This window comes from Bombus impatiens, unplaced genomic scaffold, assembly GCF_000188095.3.
Source record: "Bombus impatiens unplaced genomic scaffold, BIMP_2.2 scf_0735, whole genome shotgun sequence".
In the NCBI taxonomy this organism is placed as follows: Eukaryota; Metazoa; Arthropoda; class Insecta; order Hymenoptera; family Apidae; genus Bombus; species Bombus impatiens.
In genome coordinates, this window is record NT_177154.1 from 2,961 (window position 1) to 16,274 (window position 13,314).

Below are 13,314 nucleotides of genomic sequence, written 5' to 3' on the forward strand. Positions count from 1 at the left end.
GGAGGCGGTCCTCCCAAACTGGGGGGCATGGAGAAGCCGCCACGGCCTCCCGCTCACATTCAGAATGACCCAGGTGCTCACCGGACACGGCGTGTTCGACGAGTTCCTGAAGAGAATCGGACGAGAAACGACAGACATCTGCCACCACTGCGGAGAGGGCAGGGACACGGCGCAGCACACCCTGGAGCTCTGTCCGGCGTGGGAGTTGCCCCGCTACACTCTGCGACATGCCAGCGATTGTAGAGGCGATGTTGAGAGGACCACAGGAATACGAGGCCGTCCGCCTCTTCTGCGAGCGAGATATGCTCGCGAAGGAGCGAGCGGAAAAGGAGGGAAAGAAAAACTCTCACCCTTGCAGGATAAAACGATGGAGAAAGATGGCAGAGAGACGACCTAGAGCCGCTCTACCGCCATCCCAACGGACCAGGCCTAGAAGGAGCGACAGCGCTAGGGGCAATGACCCCCCTAACGCCAATTCAATAGGCAGGAGGTACTATGATTGGCTCGAACAAGAGAACGCAAGAAGGGGGTGCAACAGAAGTTAATTCATAAGAGGTTCCTGGAGCACACCTGTCACACGCGTAGGATGGTCATCGTGGAGTTTTAGTCGGTAAGAGTCCGACACTACTCTGCTGTCACGCGATTACTGCAGCAGAGGAGTGTCCTGAGGATTTCTCCACGTACAAAAAAAAAAAGATTATTCACCTATGTCAGAATAACAAAAATTGATAAGGATCTGACCTCGAGGACGGTGAAGGCCAACTTTCTACTTGAAGAAAGAAGAATCGATGCTACTGCGAAGTCATCCGAGCAAGGCAGTGGAAATCCAGGCAGTACCAAAACAAAGATGGTGCGAAGCCAAAGAGCAGAAACACAAGTAATCAAAGGTGTTACAAATGTAAAAATGGGGTCACATTTCGTGTCAGTATCTGGGGGAGAAAAGAGATAGAGAAGAGAAACCCAAGGAGAAGGAGAAGAAGAGACAAGAAGACAACAAGAAGGAGAGAGGAGCAGAAGACAAACCAAAATTCAAAGGGCTCATCTCAGCATTAGCCTTATCCTCCATCAGCTGTTTGAAAAAAGAGAGGATTAGTTATCTTGACTCGTGTGTTTCAAACCATATGACGCCGGACAGGTATCGCTTTGTGGATTTCGTATCTACGATTGGATATATCAGGATTGGTAAAGGGCGTCTGGAAGTGAAGGGGAGGGAACAATCTTTGTGAAAGTGGCTGAATCCTGCGGGGATTGGACCTTTTCTTTGTCAGATGCTCTGTGGGTACCTCAGATGTATGTAAATCTGATCTCGATCAGACAGTTAGCAAAGAAGGGTGTTACCACCGTGTGTCGAAAGGACGAGGCTGTTGGAATACATGATGATGGCGATGTTGTGTTCACCTCAAAAATAGAGAGTGATGTAGACTATTTGGAGACTGTCCTTGATGAAAGACATGTTGCTAATGTTTCTGTGAACAATGATCGTAGTGGGTTTGACAACAGTGACTAAAAGATTGAAGTCATTGAGGCAAAAGCGTTTAGGAGTGTTGTGCCGTGGCATGAGTGATTGGGTCATCTGCATGGAAATGTAATTAGCAAAATCCCTGTACTAAACGTGAAAGAAGATTCGAAGAAATGTGATAAACTGTGTAGAGTCTGTGTGAAGGGTAAAATGACAAAGGTGCCATTTCCAAAGACAGCTCATCATATGTGTCACTGTCTCTTGGAAATCGTCCACAGTGATGTTAGTGGTAGAGTTCAGTGTAAATCGTTAGGTGGAGGAAATTACTTTGTAACTTTCATTGATGATTTTTCTCGTTTCATGCATATTAGAATCATTAGTAGAAACAGTGAAGTATTTAAATGCTTCAAGGAATATCAGATGGAAGTGAAAGCCCTGCACCAGTCCAAGATAAGTACCTTCCAAACTGACAATGGTAGTGAGTACATTGGGACCAATTTTGAGAATTATCTGAAGGAGAAGGGTATTTTACACAGGAAGGCCGTACCTAGGAATCCTGAGAAAAATAGCGTTTTAGAACGAACTAATAGGATCCTGATTGAGATGTCTAGGCGTTTGCTCATCCAGTCAGGACTCCTTGACTAGCTGTGGGGGGGGGGGCCATCAGTACTGCATGCCACATAAGGAATCTGTGGGGGGAAGTCATCAGTACTGCATGCCACATAAGGAATTTGTGCCCATCCGCTGCTATTGGAGATAAAATTCCATTGGAGTTATGGAAAGGTGAGGGATGCGACATCCAAGGGGAGATTGATAGACTGAGAGTATTTGGATGTAAAGTTTGGTACCTAATAAGCCCAAGTGGAAAGAAGCTTAATAGTAGGGCAGATGAGGGGATTTTTATAGGTTACGACCGACAAGTCAAGGGTTACAGGATCTATTTACCAAAGACTAATATAATAATAATCTCTTGTCATGTTCGGTTCAAGGAAAATATGTTTCCCTCTAAAGGTGTTGGTGTGGACACGAGTAACATCAAGAAGAAATTTTCTGATTGGATATGGGATGTTGAGGATTTTGAACCTGAAAAGGGAATGGAGCCAGTTGATATTGAGGTCCAAAGTGATGGTAAAAATGATGAGAGAGAAGGTGATTTTTTCATGGATAATTTAATTAGTGAAAATAATCAGGAGATTCAGGAAGAGGTTGTAAGTGTACCTATTGTGTCTAGGAGGTCAGCAAGACTACATAAACCAAAGAGTTGTAATAGTTGTGCTCATGTTACAATGGTTTGTGTGTGTCTGTTAATGTGTACGAAGTTCTGAGGAGACAGAGGCAATATTAAAAGAGCTGGACAATCTTGTGAATAAAGATGTGTGGGACGTAATGTTAAGACCATTGGGTGCAAATGTCATTGACTTTAAATAGGTCCTTGCCGTCAAAAGGGATTCTGATAGGTATAAGGCTAGGCTTGTAACTCGGGGGTTCTGGCAAAGACCTGGGGTAAACTATTCGGAGACTTTCAGAAGAGTTTCAGTGAAACGTAGGAGCCTGAAAATTTTATTTGCTCTGTGTGCTGGGAATGAGTAAAGCTATGAACACATTGATGTAGAGTGCGCATACAACAGTCCTTTGGATGAGGACATACACATGGAGCAGCCTGAACTCTTTGAAATTCCAGGAAAGGACAGGGCTCAATATATGTGTAAACTCAAGAAGAGCTTGTACGGGCTGAAGCAAGCTGGAAGAATGTGGTTCAAACATATTAACAGTATTCTGAAGGGTATGAATCTAAAACCATGTCTGAGTGACCTATGTGTGTATGTGAATGTATTCAAGGATCTGAGGTGATTAGGTCGTGATAGGTACTGAAGGAACACTCGAATAGGTTTAACAATAAATATTTATTAACCTTATATTGTATGTGTACACTGATGCGTAGAACTCGCGATTAATGTTATCGGTTCGCGATTCGCGATTACAAGTTTGGACTCGAGTCGATATGTGTTTTGATACGCGATACTCTTTCGGAGGGTGATTGCTCGAAATGCCGAAAACTTAGATCAATGATTGGACCGTTGCTACTGCAACGACCGTTGTGTAACGACTGAGTAGAAACTGTGTAGCGACTGACATTCCGTCACGATAATGCTGCGAAAAAAAACTATGATGGGGTGTGTCTAAGGATGCGAGATCATCAGATTCGTTGAGGAAAGCCTCAGTTCGGAAAGTGAGGGAAATGAACGTCGTTGTTAATTGGCGAATTTTGTATTGGTCGTTGGAAAAGGATGCTAACTGCCCTTGAGAGAAAGTTGCTAGCGGAAAGCATCGTACGTGAGAAAAAGCAAATTTCTCGTGTCTTCCCGTAGTAGGTGATAGACTTAGAGACTGTTGAGACAAAGATTATTTACTTTGGAAGACCTTAGCTAAATAAATCCTGAGATTTATAGCGGATCCTTAGGCTAGCTGAAAATATTCTTTGAGGATGTATCGACATCTAGCAATCATCTTGTCCGAAGAGTTGGGTCTTTGTGTAGCAAGCCACGGGACAGAAACCGTTGGAAAATTTACTGTCGAGTGCCGCTACAGATCTAATTGTCGCGATGTATGTGGACGACATTCTTGCGTTTGGAACAAAGACTATAATTACTATGTTCAAAATTAGTATTAAGGAAAAACTAAACGTTATGATGCTGGATACTGATACTCAACTTCTTTCCGTCCATTTGAGTAAGCCAAACAGTACTACTATTGTGTTTGACCAATCCGTGCAGATAGGCCAAATGCTGAATTTGTTTGATATTACTCATGAGACTGGAGTGTCAACACCACTAGCTAAGGAGTGTGAAGCTGGTTTTAATGTTGAGTGCGATGAACCTTTTGACAAAAAGTTGTATGAACAAACTGTTGGGCATATAATGTACGCCGCTACTGTAAGCCGTCCTGATGTCGCATGTACAATAGGTAAACTAAGTCAAAAGTGTGCAAATCCTACTGTGCCTGACTGGAAGGCAGTGAAGCGTATTTTTAGGTACCTGCTAAAGACCAACGACCTTTAAAGCTGGTATACCAAAAGACAGGGCAACCTTTGAAGGAATGCGATTCAGATTTTGCAGGGTGTTCAGTAGGTAGAAAATCTAGAAGTGGATATATTTTCATATTTACTGGTGGTGCAGTATCTTGGTTATCGAAGAAGCAGCCTATCATATCTCAGTCGACTTGTGAAGCAGAATTTGTAGCAATGCAGGAGGCAGTAAGGGAGACTGTGTGGATATCCTTACTATTAAGAGAGTTGGGTCAATTGTCATATTGTCCCCGTCCATGCAAAATTTTCTGTGACAATATTGGAGCTATTTCATGGTCCAAGGATGAGGTAGTTGCTGAGAGTTCTAAGCATGTCCAAGTACGTTATTTTTATATTAAGAACTGCGTGTCGAAGGGAATATTAGATTATACATATATACCTAGTCCTGAGAATGTCACTGACATTCTTACCAAAGGCTTAAATAGAGTTAAAACTCAGTATTTTACCAAAGCTATGGGGCTTGTAGAAACTATGATCAAAGGGGAGTGTTGAGAAAAGTTAGCTTGGTATGATCGCTAGTTACTACAAGCTAAGTTGGTACGACTTCTAACGACGCTCTTTTGTCTTAGAAGTCGACCACGTATTAATTGACTAAGTGTATCCTGTGTGTTAAGACGTGTTGTACGAAGCGGAGAAATATAGAGAGAAAAATCGAATCTGTGTGAATCGATTAATCATCAACCTCAAACCTACGTCAATTAACGACAAAAGCATTTTCAAGAGATCTTAGTCGCAATTCTGGCATTCTGTGTTGGTTGGCGTTGACAAGGATTTTAACAAGTTCAAGCGTTTCGTTGATTTGGTCTAACTTTCCGACTTTAATTTTTTACTTAGCAGTATTGTTTCGTGATTTAACTGGTATAGTATTATGTACTATGGATAATGGCGTGTTGGCGTAGTTGTGTTGTCAATGTCTGTAATATTGTATAATTATAACAATATCGGATAATTGTAATATTGGTGCTTTCTGTAGACGTAGAGTGCGCTCTATTGTTTGAGATATGTCGTAAAATCGATTTCTCTGTTACCGAAGTAGCAAGAGGTTCTTTAAATTTCTGTGCCGATATGATCGATTCACTTACTTTCTTATTTTCCGTAGTGAGAAATAAATAGATGTACTCATGTTCTCTTTTTGAATAATGTTTGGTAATATGGCTTTCTTCATTACAGCAAAAACAATTAGGCTTAACCGTAGTTATGAATACTTTATACTGAGTCTTTCCATGTGTAACAATAAAAGGGTTCTGAAATTTTAGATGTATCTTCCGGGCCTCCTGAAGCTTAGTATATGGGAAAAACGTAATTCTTGAAGGCTAACCCTTAAAAGGGACATCTTGGAGGTAGTTCAAACGTGATTATTTTTTTTCCTAAAGTTTCATGCAAAATAATATTAAACAGAATAATTCGTTGAAACGGATAGATCAGTGGCCTTACTTTCACATTTATATTATTGATGAAAACGTTTTTGTACTTGTCTATTAAATAATCCGACTGATTCTTTTTCTTTTGAATCGAGATAAATGCACACTCGTGTATGTGAAGCGAATCTTATGGAACGAGGTGCCACTATTTTACCAATAGCATTCACATAATCTTTAATGTACAATCCTTCTACTAACTTCAAAACTATCGTTTGGTCTTTTGGGGGAAAAATGCAGTTATTAATGATCTCCGCATATTCGTGGGTAAAGTTTTTGGTTCGGTTGGGATTTTGAAATACAGGATTCATTGAATTAGGCATTGATGAGGCAGAACCCCAGCATGAGGATTCAATGTTTTAACAAATTCTATAATCCACGATGTCTGTCTGTCCTTGCCAGGTAATTCTGTTTCTCTTATTTCTTACTATTATTAACAAATTATTTTCTCGCTTCCTTAGTAATAACATCGACTCATTTTTAATTTTATAACGTACCAAATACGGACTTCAATTTAATTATGGGTCAAACACTAACATGTGTACTGGATCGTTATCTTGACGGGCCTAATTGTTTTGACGTTAATCTATCTCTACTTTAACCAATTATTATTTTCGTTGTGAGGTGCAGAAATACGCAAGGAAACTTCAATCAAATGAATAAGGGCCATTACGCACTTGGTCGCCCGACGAGCCCGACAAGAACTATGCGAATGGACTCGACGACCAAGCTCGTCAATTCGAAAACTCAAAGGTTGTCGGCATTGTAGAAATGCTCGAACAGAATAGATGCCGAAGAAACTGTTATAATTATAAAGTTAATTTTAAAAAAAGGGGGAAAGGGAAATATCGGGTACATCCTTGGGTACGTTCGTGCAAGAACCTCATATGAATGAAATTTACACAGTTTTTAACACGTTAACTGCCACGCATGTTTTCAAAGAAATTTCCGTCATGCCACGCGTACAGCAGTACCAAGCGTTCTCTGCTGGGTGCTCCCATCGATATTTTAGTAATGCGAATCGCTCAAGTGGTGGTCTCAAGAACGACCTCTCGTTTCTTTTGTTCGCAACATTAGAACCACTAGCTGTTGTTGAATATAACGAAGGAAAGTGGTATAGCTTATTCTAACCAAATGATTTCTTATTCCACTACAATTAGAAAAGGAATCAAATGGTACAGAAAATTTGGCATTCAACTCCTTCTGAGAATTTCTGTTGTAAACGCTTTGACGGTTTACAAAACGAGGAAGAACATAAAGAAAATAAACAATTATTAGTTGCAAAATTATTAAGGTTGTCTGAAAATACAAAAAATCCTTGTCTTCGACGGAGTCAGCATAATATCGCCGTTCGGAAAAATGATTCCGGAAGAAGCATTAGACGCACATGCAAACTATGTTATGCAAATAGATGACGTCGAATGGACCGAACAAAGGCACAAAAGAATTTGAAAAAAACAACAACTTATTGTCCAAATTGTCCCGACCAACCTCAGCTATGTATAGAATGCTTTAAAGTTTTACATTCTAAATAATTTTTTGAATAAACCATCTTCGTATTACTTTTATAACAATTCAACAGTTTTATTATTATGGAATATCTTTTCAAATACCTACGACGATTCTTCGCAAATAGTCAAATACCCGAATACGGGTGTCGTGGCAGTCAACGTGTTAAAGGCAATCCATGTCTAACGAGGCACCAGTATGTCGATCATGTTTCCGTGATCGCTGGAAACTCGCTGCTTGCCACGATCAAGAGCGTACGGGCTCATATACTTCAATGAATCCAATGGTCGCTAGCCGCTAGTCGATAGTGCATATTGGCCCTAATTCTTTCATTTTATTTAGTGAAAAATATAAGAAATTTAAAATAAGGTTCAGCTTCTCTTCCCTGTTATTATATGTTATAAAATTATTTTATTTTTATTTTCATCATCCTTTTTAAATCCTATTCAAAATTTGACATGCTGTTATGTATTAAACATAGTAAATCATTCCCTAAAAAAGAATCAGATATCATGAAATATTTTTAATAGTCTGATATAATATTTAAAATGTTCTAGCCATTTCATATCCTGTATCAAAATAATTACCAAAAAAGAAATGTCAGAAAATAAAAATCTCCCAAAAAATAAAAAGCCCCTAAATGAAGAAAGAAATAGAAAAAGAGACTGAAATATTTGAGAGAAAGATTTTCATTAATAAAAAAAAAAAGAAAAAAAAGTGATGTATGAGAGGAAACTGTAGAATTTCTAATTAAATCGAAGAAACAGTTTAATTCAGTATCAATCATATTATTCTTGACAATGTTTTGATAATCACCTACATAAAGACATGTATAAAAGAATGAAGAGAGAACCTTTTCTTAATACAGATATGTGCTACTACTATTATCAATTAAAAATAAAAATACGTTGTGGAAAACAATATTTTCTTAAAAAATCTTTCTAAAAAAATAATTCTTACAAAAAACATTGCAAAAAATATCAAACATATACTAAAATAGAGCTCCTGCAATCCCATGGAAGAAATGTACACAATAAATATATTATAATTCTTATTTTTATGTAAATTATAAATATTTTTTTAAAGATCTATCTGCATATTTTTAATAACCATATCTACCACGATTATTTTTTTTTATAGAAATTTACAAGGAACTTAATTTATTATCTTATAGAGACTTTATAATCTTCAACTCTACAGTATGAAATATTTCTATTTGGAAGTCACAATCTGATATCTACAAAATATATTGTATCATACGCTGTAAAACCTTATTATTATATCGGTATATGTATATCAATATTAATTTATTTTTAAAAATCAACAGAAATAATTATTTTGAATATTATATATTAAAATGATAATTTGGTGTATCTGTTACATTTGTTTTGCAGAAACATTTCTGTATCACTATTTATATCAATATTAATAATTTAACATAAAAATAGTACCATATTTATAGTTTTTAATTATAACGAAAACTACCTCACATTGCTTCCATTTAAATTATTAAAATCTATTAAGTGCATTTGTGGCTATTTATATACATATATATACATATATATTACTCTTTTTATATGTTTAAAAAAAATACAATTTCTTTGAAATTTATATACTAACATGTAAAACAAATATGTTACTATATAATATTTGCTGAGAATGCAAAAACAATAAATGTATTTTTTATGACTCTATTATACAATGAACAAAAATAAATATATTTTGTATTTTATTTAGATAAAATACTATAAATAATTTATATGATCATCATACATTCATTCAATTCACATCAGTCACAAAATTCACTTTGATTACAAAATTCTAAATAAGTATATTACGATCAAATAAGGAAATATGTGTACAAAATCTTTCCCTAATTCTAGCACAGTTTCTGTGGTGATTTACCTTGAATGCAAAATTAATGCTTCGATCTTTGTATAAATAATATCAATTCGTTCTACGTAAAATGATATAATGATTTATCAAAAGTCAGTGTATCAAAATATGTACCTGTTTTCTTCAATTACATTTTTAAAAAAAATATGTGCCATGTATACATAAAGTAAAAAAAAGGAGATAAGCAAATCATAATTAATCAATTAATCGACGGTAATGCCCCTCATTAATTTTCGAAATTACAATTCTCATCCACGTTAACATCCTTAACTTACAAAAAGGTAAATATTCTCACTCAAAGATAGATAGATAGAAATCATGAATCCGTTAAACCGTCGATTGCAGTGGTAGGCCGTAGATTTATGATGCAACAATAATTTTACGTAACAGTAATTAAATGCATCGCACATCTATGAAAATGATATTACTGAAATCATTCTACGAATTAAATAAATATAATATTTACATCACAGAACCTAAACCATATTTATCGTATCGTTTGAGACATGTGTAATGGCGTTAACATCAAATCGAATGCAGCATCCTTGAAATTTGCGCCTCTTAAATTCGCGTCGTGTAAATCAGATCCCGATAAGTCACAGCACTGTAACAAATATAAATAATTTACTTGTATCATAAAAAAACAAAGAAATATGTATTATAAGAAGAATAATTATTAATAAGATACTACCTCTAAATCAGCACCAGCTAATACAGCTGATCTAAGAATACAGTTTCTTAAAATAGCATTTTTTAACGTAGCCACCCTAAGATTTACAGCAGCCATGATACTGCCTTCAAGATTGGCACCTTTAAGATTTACACCTTCCATATTAGCGGGTACACCTAAAGGGTCTTCAAAATTACACGAATGTAGATCGGCAGCGGCTAAATTCGCGCACAACATTCTTACGCGAATTAACTGTGCACCTTGTAAATTTGCATAAGACAAATCTGCTCGTTCAAAACAACAGCCAGATAAATTCGAACCTGCTAAACTACAGCCACGCATAATTGCATACTGAAATATTATTTCAAAGTTATGATAACTACATTTATTTATTTATTTATTTACATGAACTGAATGTATTATTATAACACCAAAGTAATTCTAATTACCTTAAAATTTATATTCCTGAGATCTAACTTTGATAAGTCAGCACCAACAAAATTAACACCTTGAAATCTAAGTTCTGAAGTTGTAGGTGTTGACATAATTGCTTTAAGTACATCTTTACGAGTAAAGGATACCAAACCACTCCTCTGAAGTTCTTTTTCATCTGCCATTGCAGTCAATATATCAATGGCACCTTCTATTCCATAGAAACGTGCTTCTGCCAAAACACCTAAAAAAAATGAAATATATAAAAATATAAATAAAATTACAACCAAAAAAGAAAAATCTTATATTCAATAGAAAAATTATTTAAATCATAATCACACCAAAAACCCATACAACTAACAAATTAATGAGTTACAAAATATTCTAAAAATCACACCTGCAGCATTCACATTGGCATCAAGTATTATCTGTCCATGTCTTAAATAATTCAACAATGGTTCAAAGTACGTGGGACTTCTATCAATTAAAAACGCACCATTTTTGTCTTGTCGACTAGGTAAGATTCTTTGTTCTGTGTCTGTAGCGTCTGTAAACATTCTGTGTTTTTGTATTATAAGTATGTGCAAAAATATTAACTAAAAATCAATAAAACAGTACCAGTACATTTTCTAATATAGTAATTACAACTCTGCTTAGACCATAAATCAATTAAACATATTTGCTTACCTGGCCAACATACACGTTGGTTCCTTTTTTGTTAAAGTATCTCTGGTTGTTGTGAAATACTTTCCACCGACATTCAGTGTAATCCATTCTGAATTAACTGAATTCTGATTTATCTGACTCCGAGTACAAGGCTTATCCTTTGGAATAAAATCTTCTCCGCATGAAACATATAAAACATCGTCATCCCTGCAAGAAATTCATTCTGCTAAATTATGTGTGCTATGAACATAATAGAAAAATAACTTGATTTTTGATATAGTTTACTTTACCGAACTATATTGATATCATCGATTTCTCCACCCTGAACATTAAATATCCTTTTAGCAGTAATGTTAAATTTTGAACCAGCTGCTGTTAGCAATTCATCTAATGAACTGTTCACTATAAATACCTAAAACAAATACAAATCAAATTATATATCTAAAATTTATTATAATTTATTAAAATAACCACCTAAATCAATTTTGAATGAAAAATTTTGTTATTACAATTCTATTCTACAAGTAAAATTAAATTACATTTCTCCATAAAATGTATTAAATCTTTCATGAGTATAAATTTATCGTCTATAACATAGAAATATTATGAAACAGTAATTCTGTTTATTTTTACAATCCTCTTTTTATACTTATTTTAATTGTTAACTATATAAATTTTTTAATAAGTATAAAAATCTTTTATAAAAATTAAATACAAAAAAATACAAATACAAATAATACAAATAAAACAATAATACAAATAATACAAAAATTAAATGCAAATAAATGGGTTTTAGAAATTATAAGGATATTTTCTCATATTTTAATTGTTCTATTAAAGATTTTATTTAAATATTACCGTCTCCAGTTTAAAAACTAAAAAATATAAATATGTATAAACCATACTTATATTTAATATTCATTAATTAACATATTAACAATAATTAACAAAATTTACTAACACATTTAGATACAAATAAAAATATATCTATTTTGTAGATTAAATATTTTATTTAAACAAAAAGAAATTATAAGAATATTAAATATAAAAATCCCCTAAACAGCTGTCCACGCCAAAAAAAAGATAATTTCCAAGTATATACTTAAAATTCTGTTTATGTAATAAACATACAGCATATATATGTAGCAACATTTTTCTAATATCTCTATAAGTATATCATATATAAATAATATATAAATTTGTATTATTCAAAATAAGATAATATGTAATTTAATTACGATATAAAGCAAAAGTTGAAAAAATATAATGTGAAGGAATTGATTGAAAATAAAAAGTAAACAATTAATCAAAATTTATTATGCATATGAATAAAATCGCAGCCACCTTGCCATTTAAAACATCGGTGCCATTGACAAAAAGTGTTACCCTCTTCATAACTAGAAAACTGTAAATCTTAATGTAATAAAAAAGTAGTATTAGCCAGCAATACTAAATAAAATAAAATCACAAGCAAACTGCATTTAACCCCGAACAACTTGCCATGTTAAAAATGGCTGTAAGATCTGAGGTATACATTTTTCAGATGTTAATACCATACAACTAAACATGAATCATAAGTTTCTCATTGAGAAAAGGCCTTAAGTGTAAAGTTTTGACGCTTTCATAACTGCATATAAAGAAAATTGTAATTTAGGTAAAAATTATTACCATGCTTTGATTATTACATTATAGAAAATCTAAACTACTTTATTTCCGCTTTTTTGATAATTACCAAGATAAAATTTAAAAAATATATCTTTATAATGTTTCGTATCATGTAACAATCTAATTATCTCAATTAAATATAATTAACTTTAATTAAATATAAAAATAACTGTGATTTATTATTACTGAAAGCATGCAAATTTAAGTGAGTGTGTATTATACTGTTATCAGAGAAAATTTCTTCTCTGCTGTTATATTCGATTTGATGAAATCTGGGGACTTTAAGATTGTTTCAGATGCCCATAAAACACTGAACACAGACTTCTGTCTGTGGCGCTGAATCAGAATTATATAAACAAATCTCAGCATTCATATACCAAAACTTAGTGAAACCGTCCAAAAATTGAGTCGTTTTTAGTCATGAAAAATCAACATGGAAGGTCAATAAAGTCCCCGCGTTCTTGCAAGACAGACAGAAATGAGTAGAGTGTCTCTGGTTCCAAGATATTCATAT

General features: G+C 34.4%; 1 protein-coding gene across 6 annotated transcripts; it reads right to left on the reverse strand.

Annotated features, from left to right (window-relative positions):
* Nucleotides 1-9,574: 9,574 nt before the first annotated feature.
* LOC100744221 (BTB/POZ domain-containing protein KCTD9) lies at nucleotides 9,575-13,171 on the reverse strand. 6 transcript variants are annotated; one of them, XM_033322947.1, is made up of 7 exons: nucleotides 13,023-13,171; nucleotides 11,426-11,547; nucleotides 11,157-11,342; nucleotides 10,867-10,946; nucleotides 10,487-10,713; nucleotides 10,059-10,388; nucleotides 9,575-9,971 (listed from the first exon to the last, which is right to left on the reverse strand). In XM_033322947.1, exons 1-7 carry the CDS (start codon nucleotides 13,167-13,169, stop codon nucleotides 9,855-9,857), a joined length of 1,209 nt encoding a protein of 402 aa, XP_033178838.1. In that variant the 5' UTR covers nucleotides 13,170-13,171; the 3' UTR covers nucleotides 9,575-9,854. The 6 variants fall into 6 exon arrangements, with proteins under 6 accessions (XP_033178838.1, XP_033178841.1, XP_033178840.1 ...); XM_033322946.1 differs by having other exon boundaries at nucleotides 9,577-9,971; nucleotides 10,867-11,027; XM_033322948.1 differs by lacking the exon at nucleotides 13,023-13,171 and adding an exon at nucleotides 12,868-12,927 and having other exon boundaries at nucleotides 9,578-9,971; nucleotides 10,867-11,027.
* Nucleotides 13,172-13,314: the final 143 nt, after the last annotated feature.

Coding starts and splice junctions, on each gene's coding strand:
- LOC100744221 (XM_033322946.1), bottom strand. CDS start 13,169: ATGCTGAGATTTGTTTATATAATTCTGATTCAGCGCCACAGACAGAAG. Junction 10,389..10,486: donor TCAGGAATATAAATTTTAAG/GTAATTAGAATT, acceptor ATAATATTTCAG/TATGCAATTATGCGTGGCTG. Junction 9,972..10,058: donor TAGCTGGTGCTGATTTAGAG/GTAGTATCTTAT, acceptor TATTTGTTACAG/TGCTGTGACTTATCGGGATC.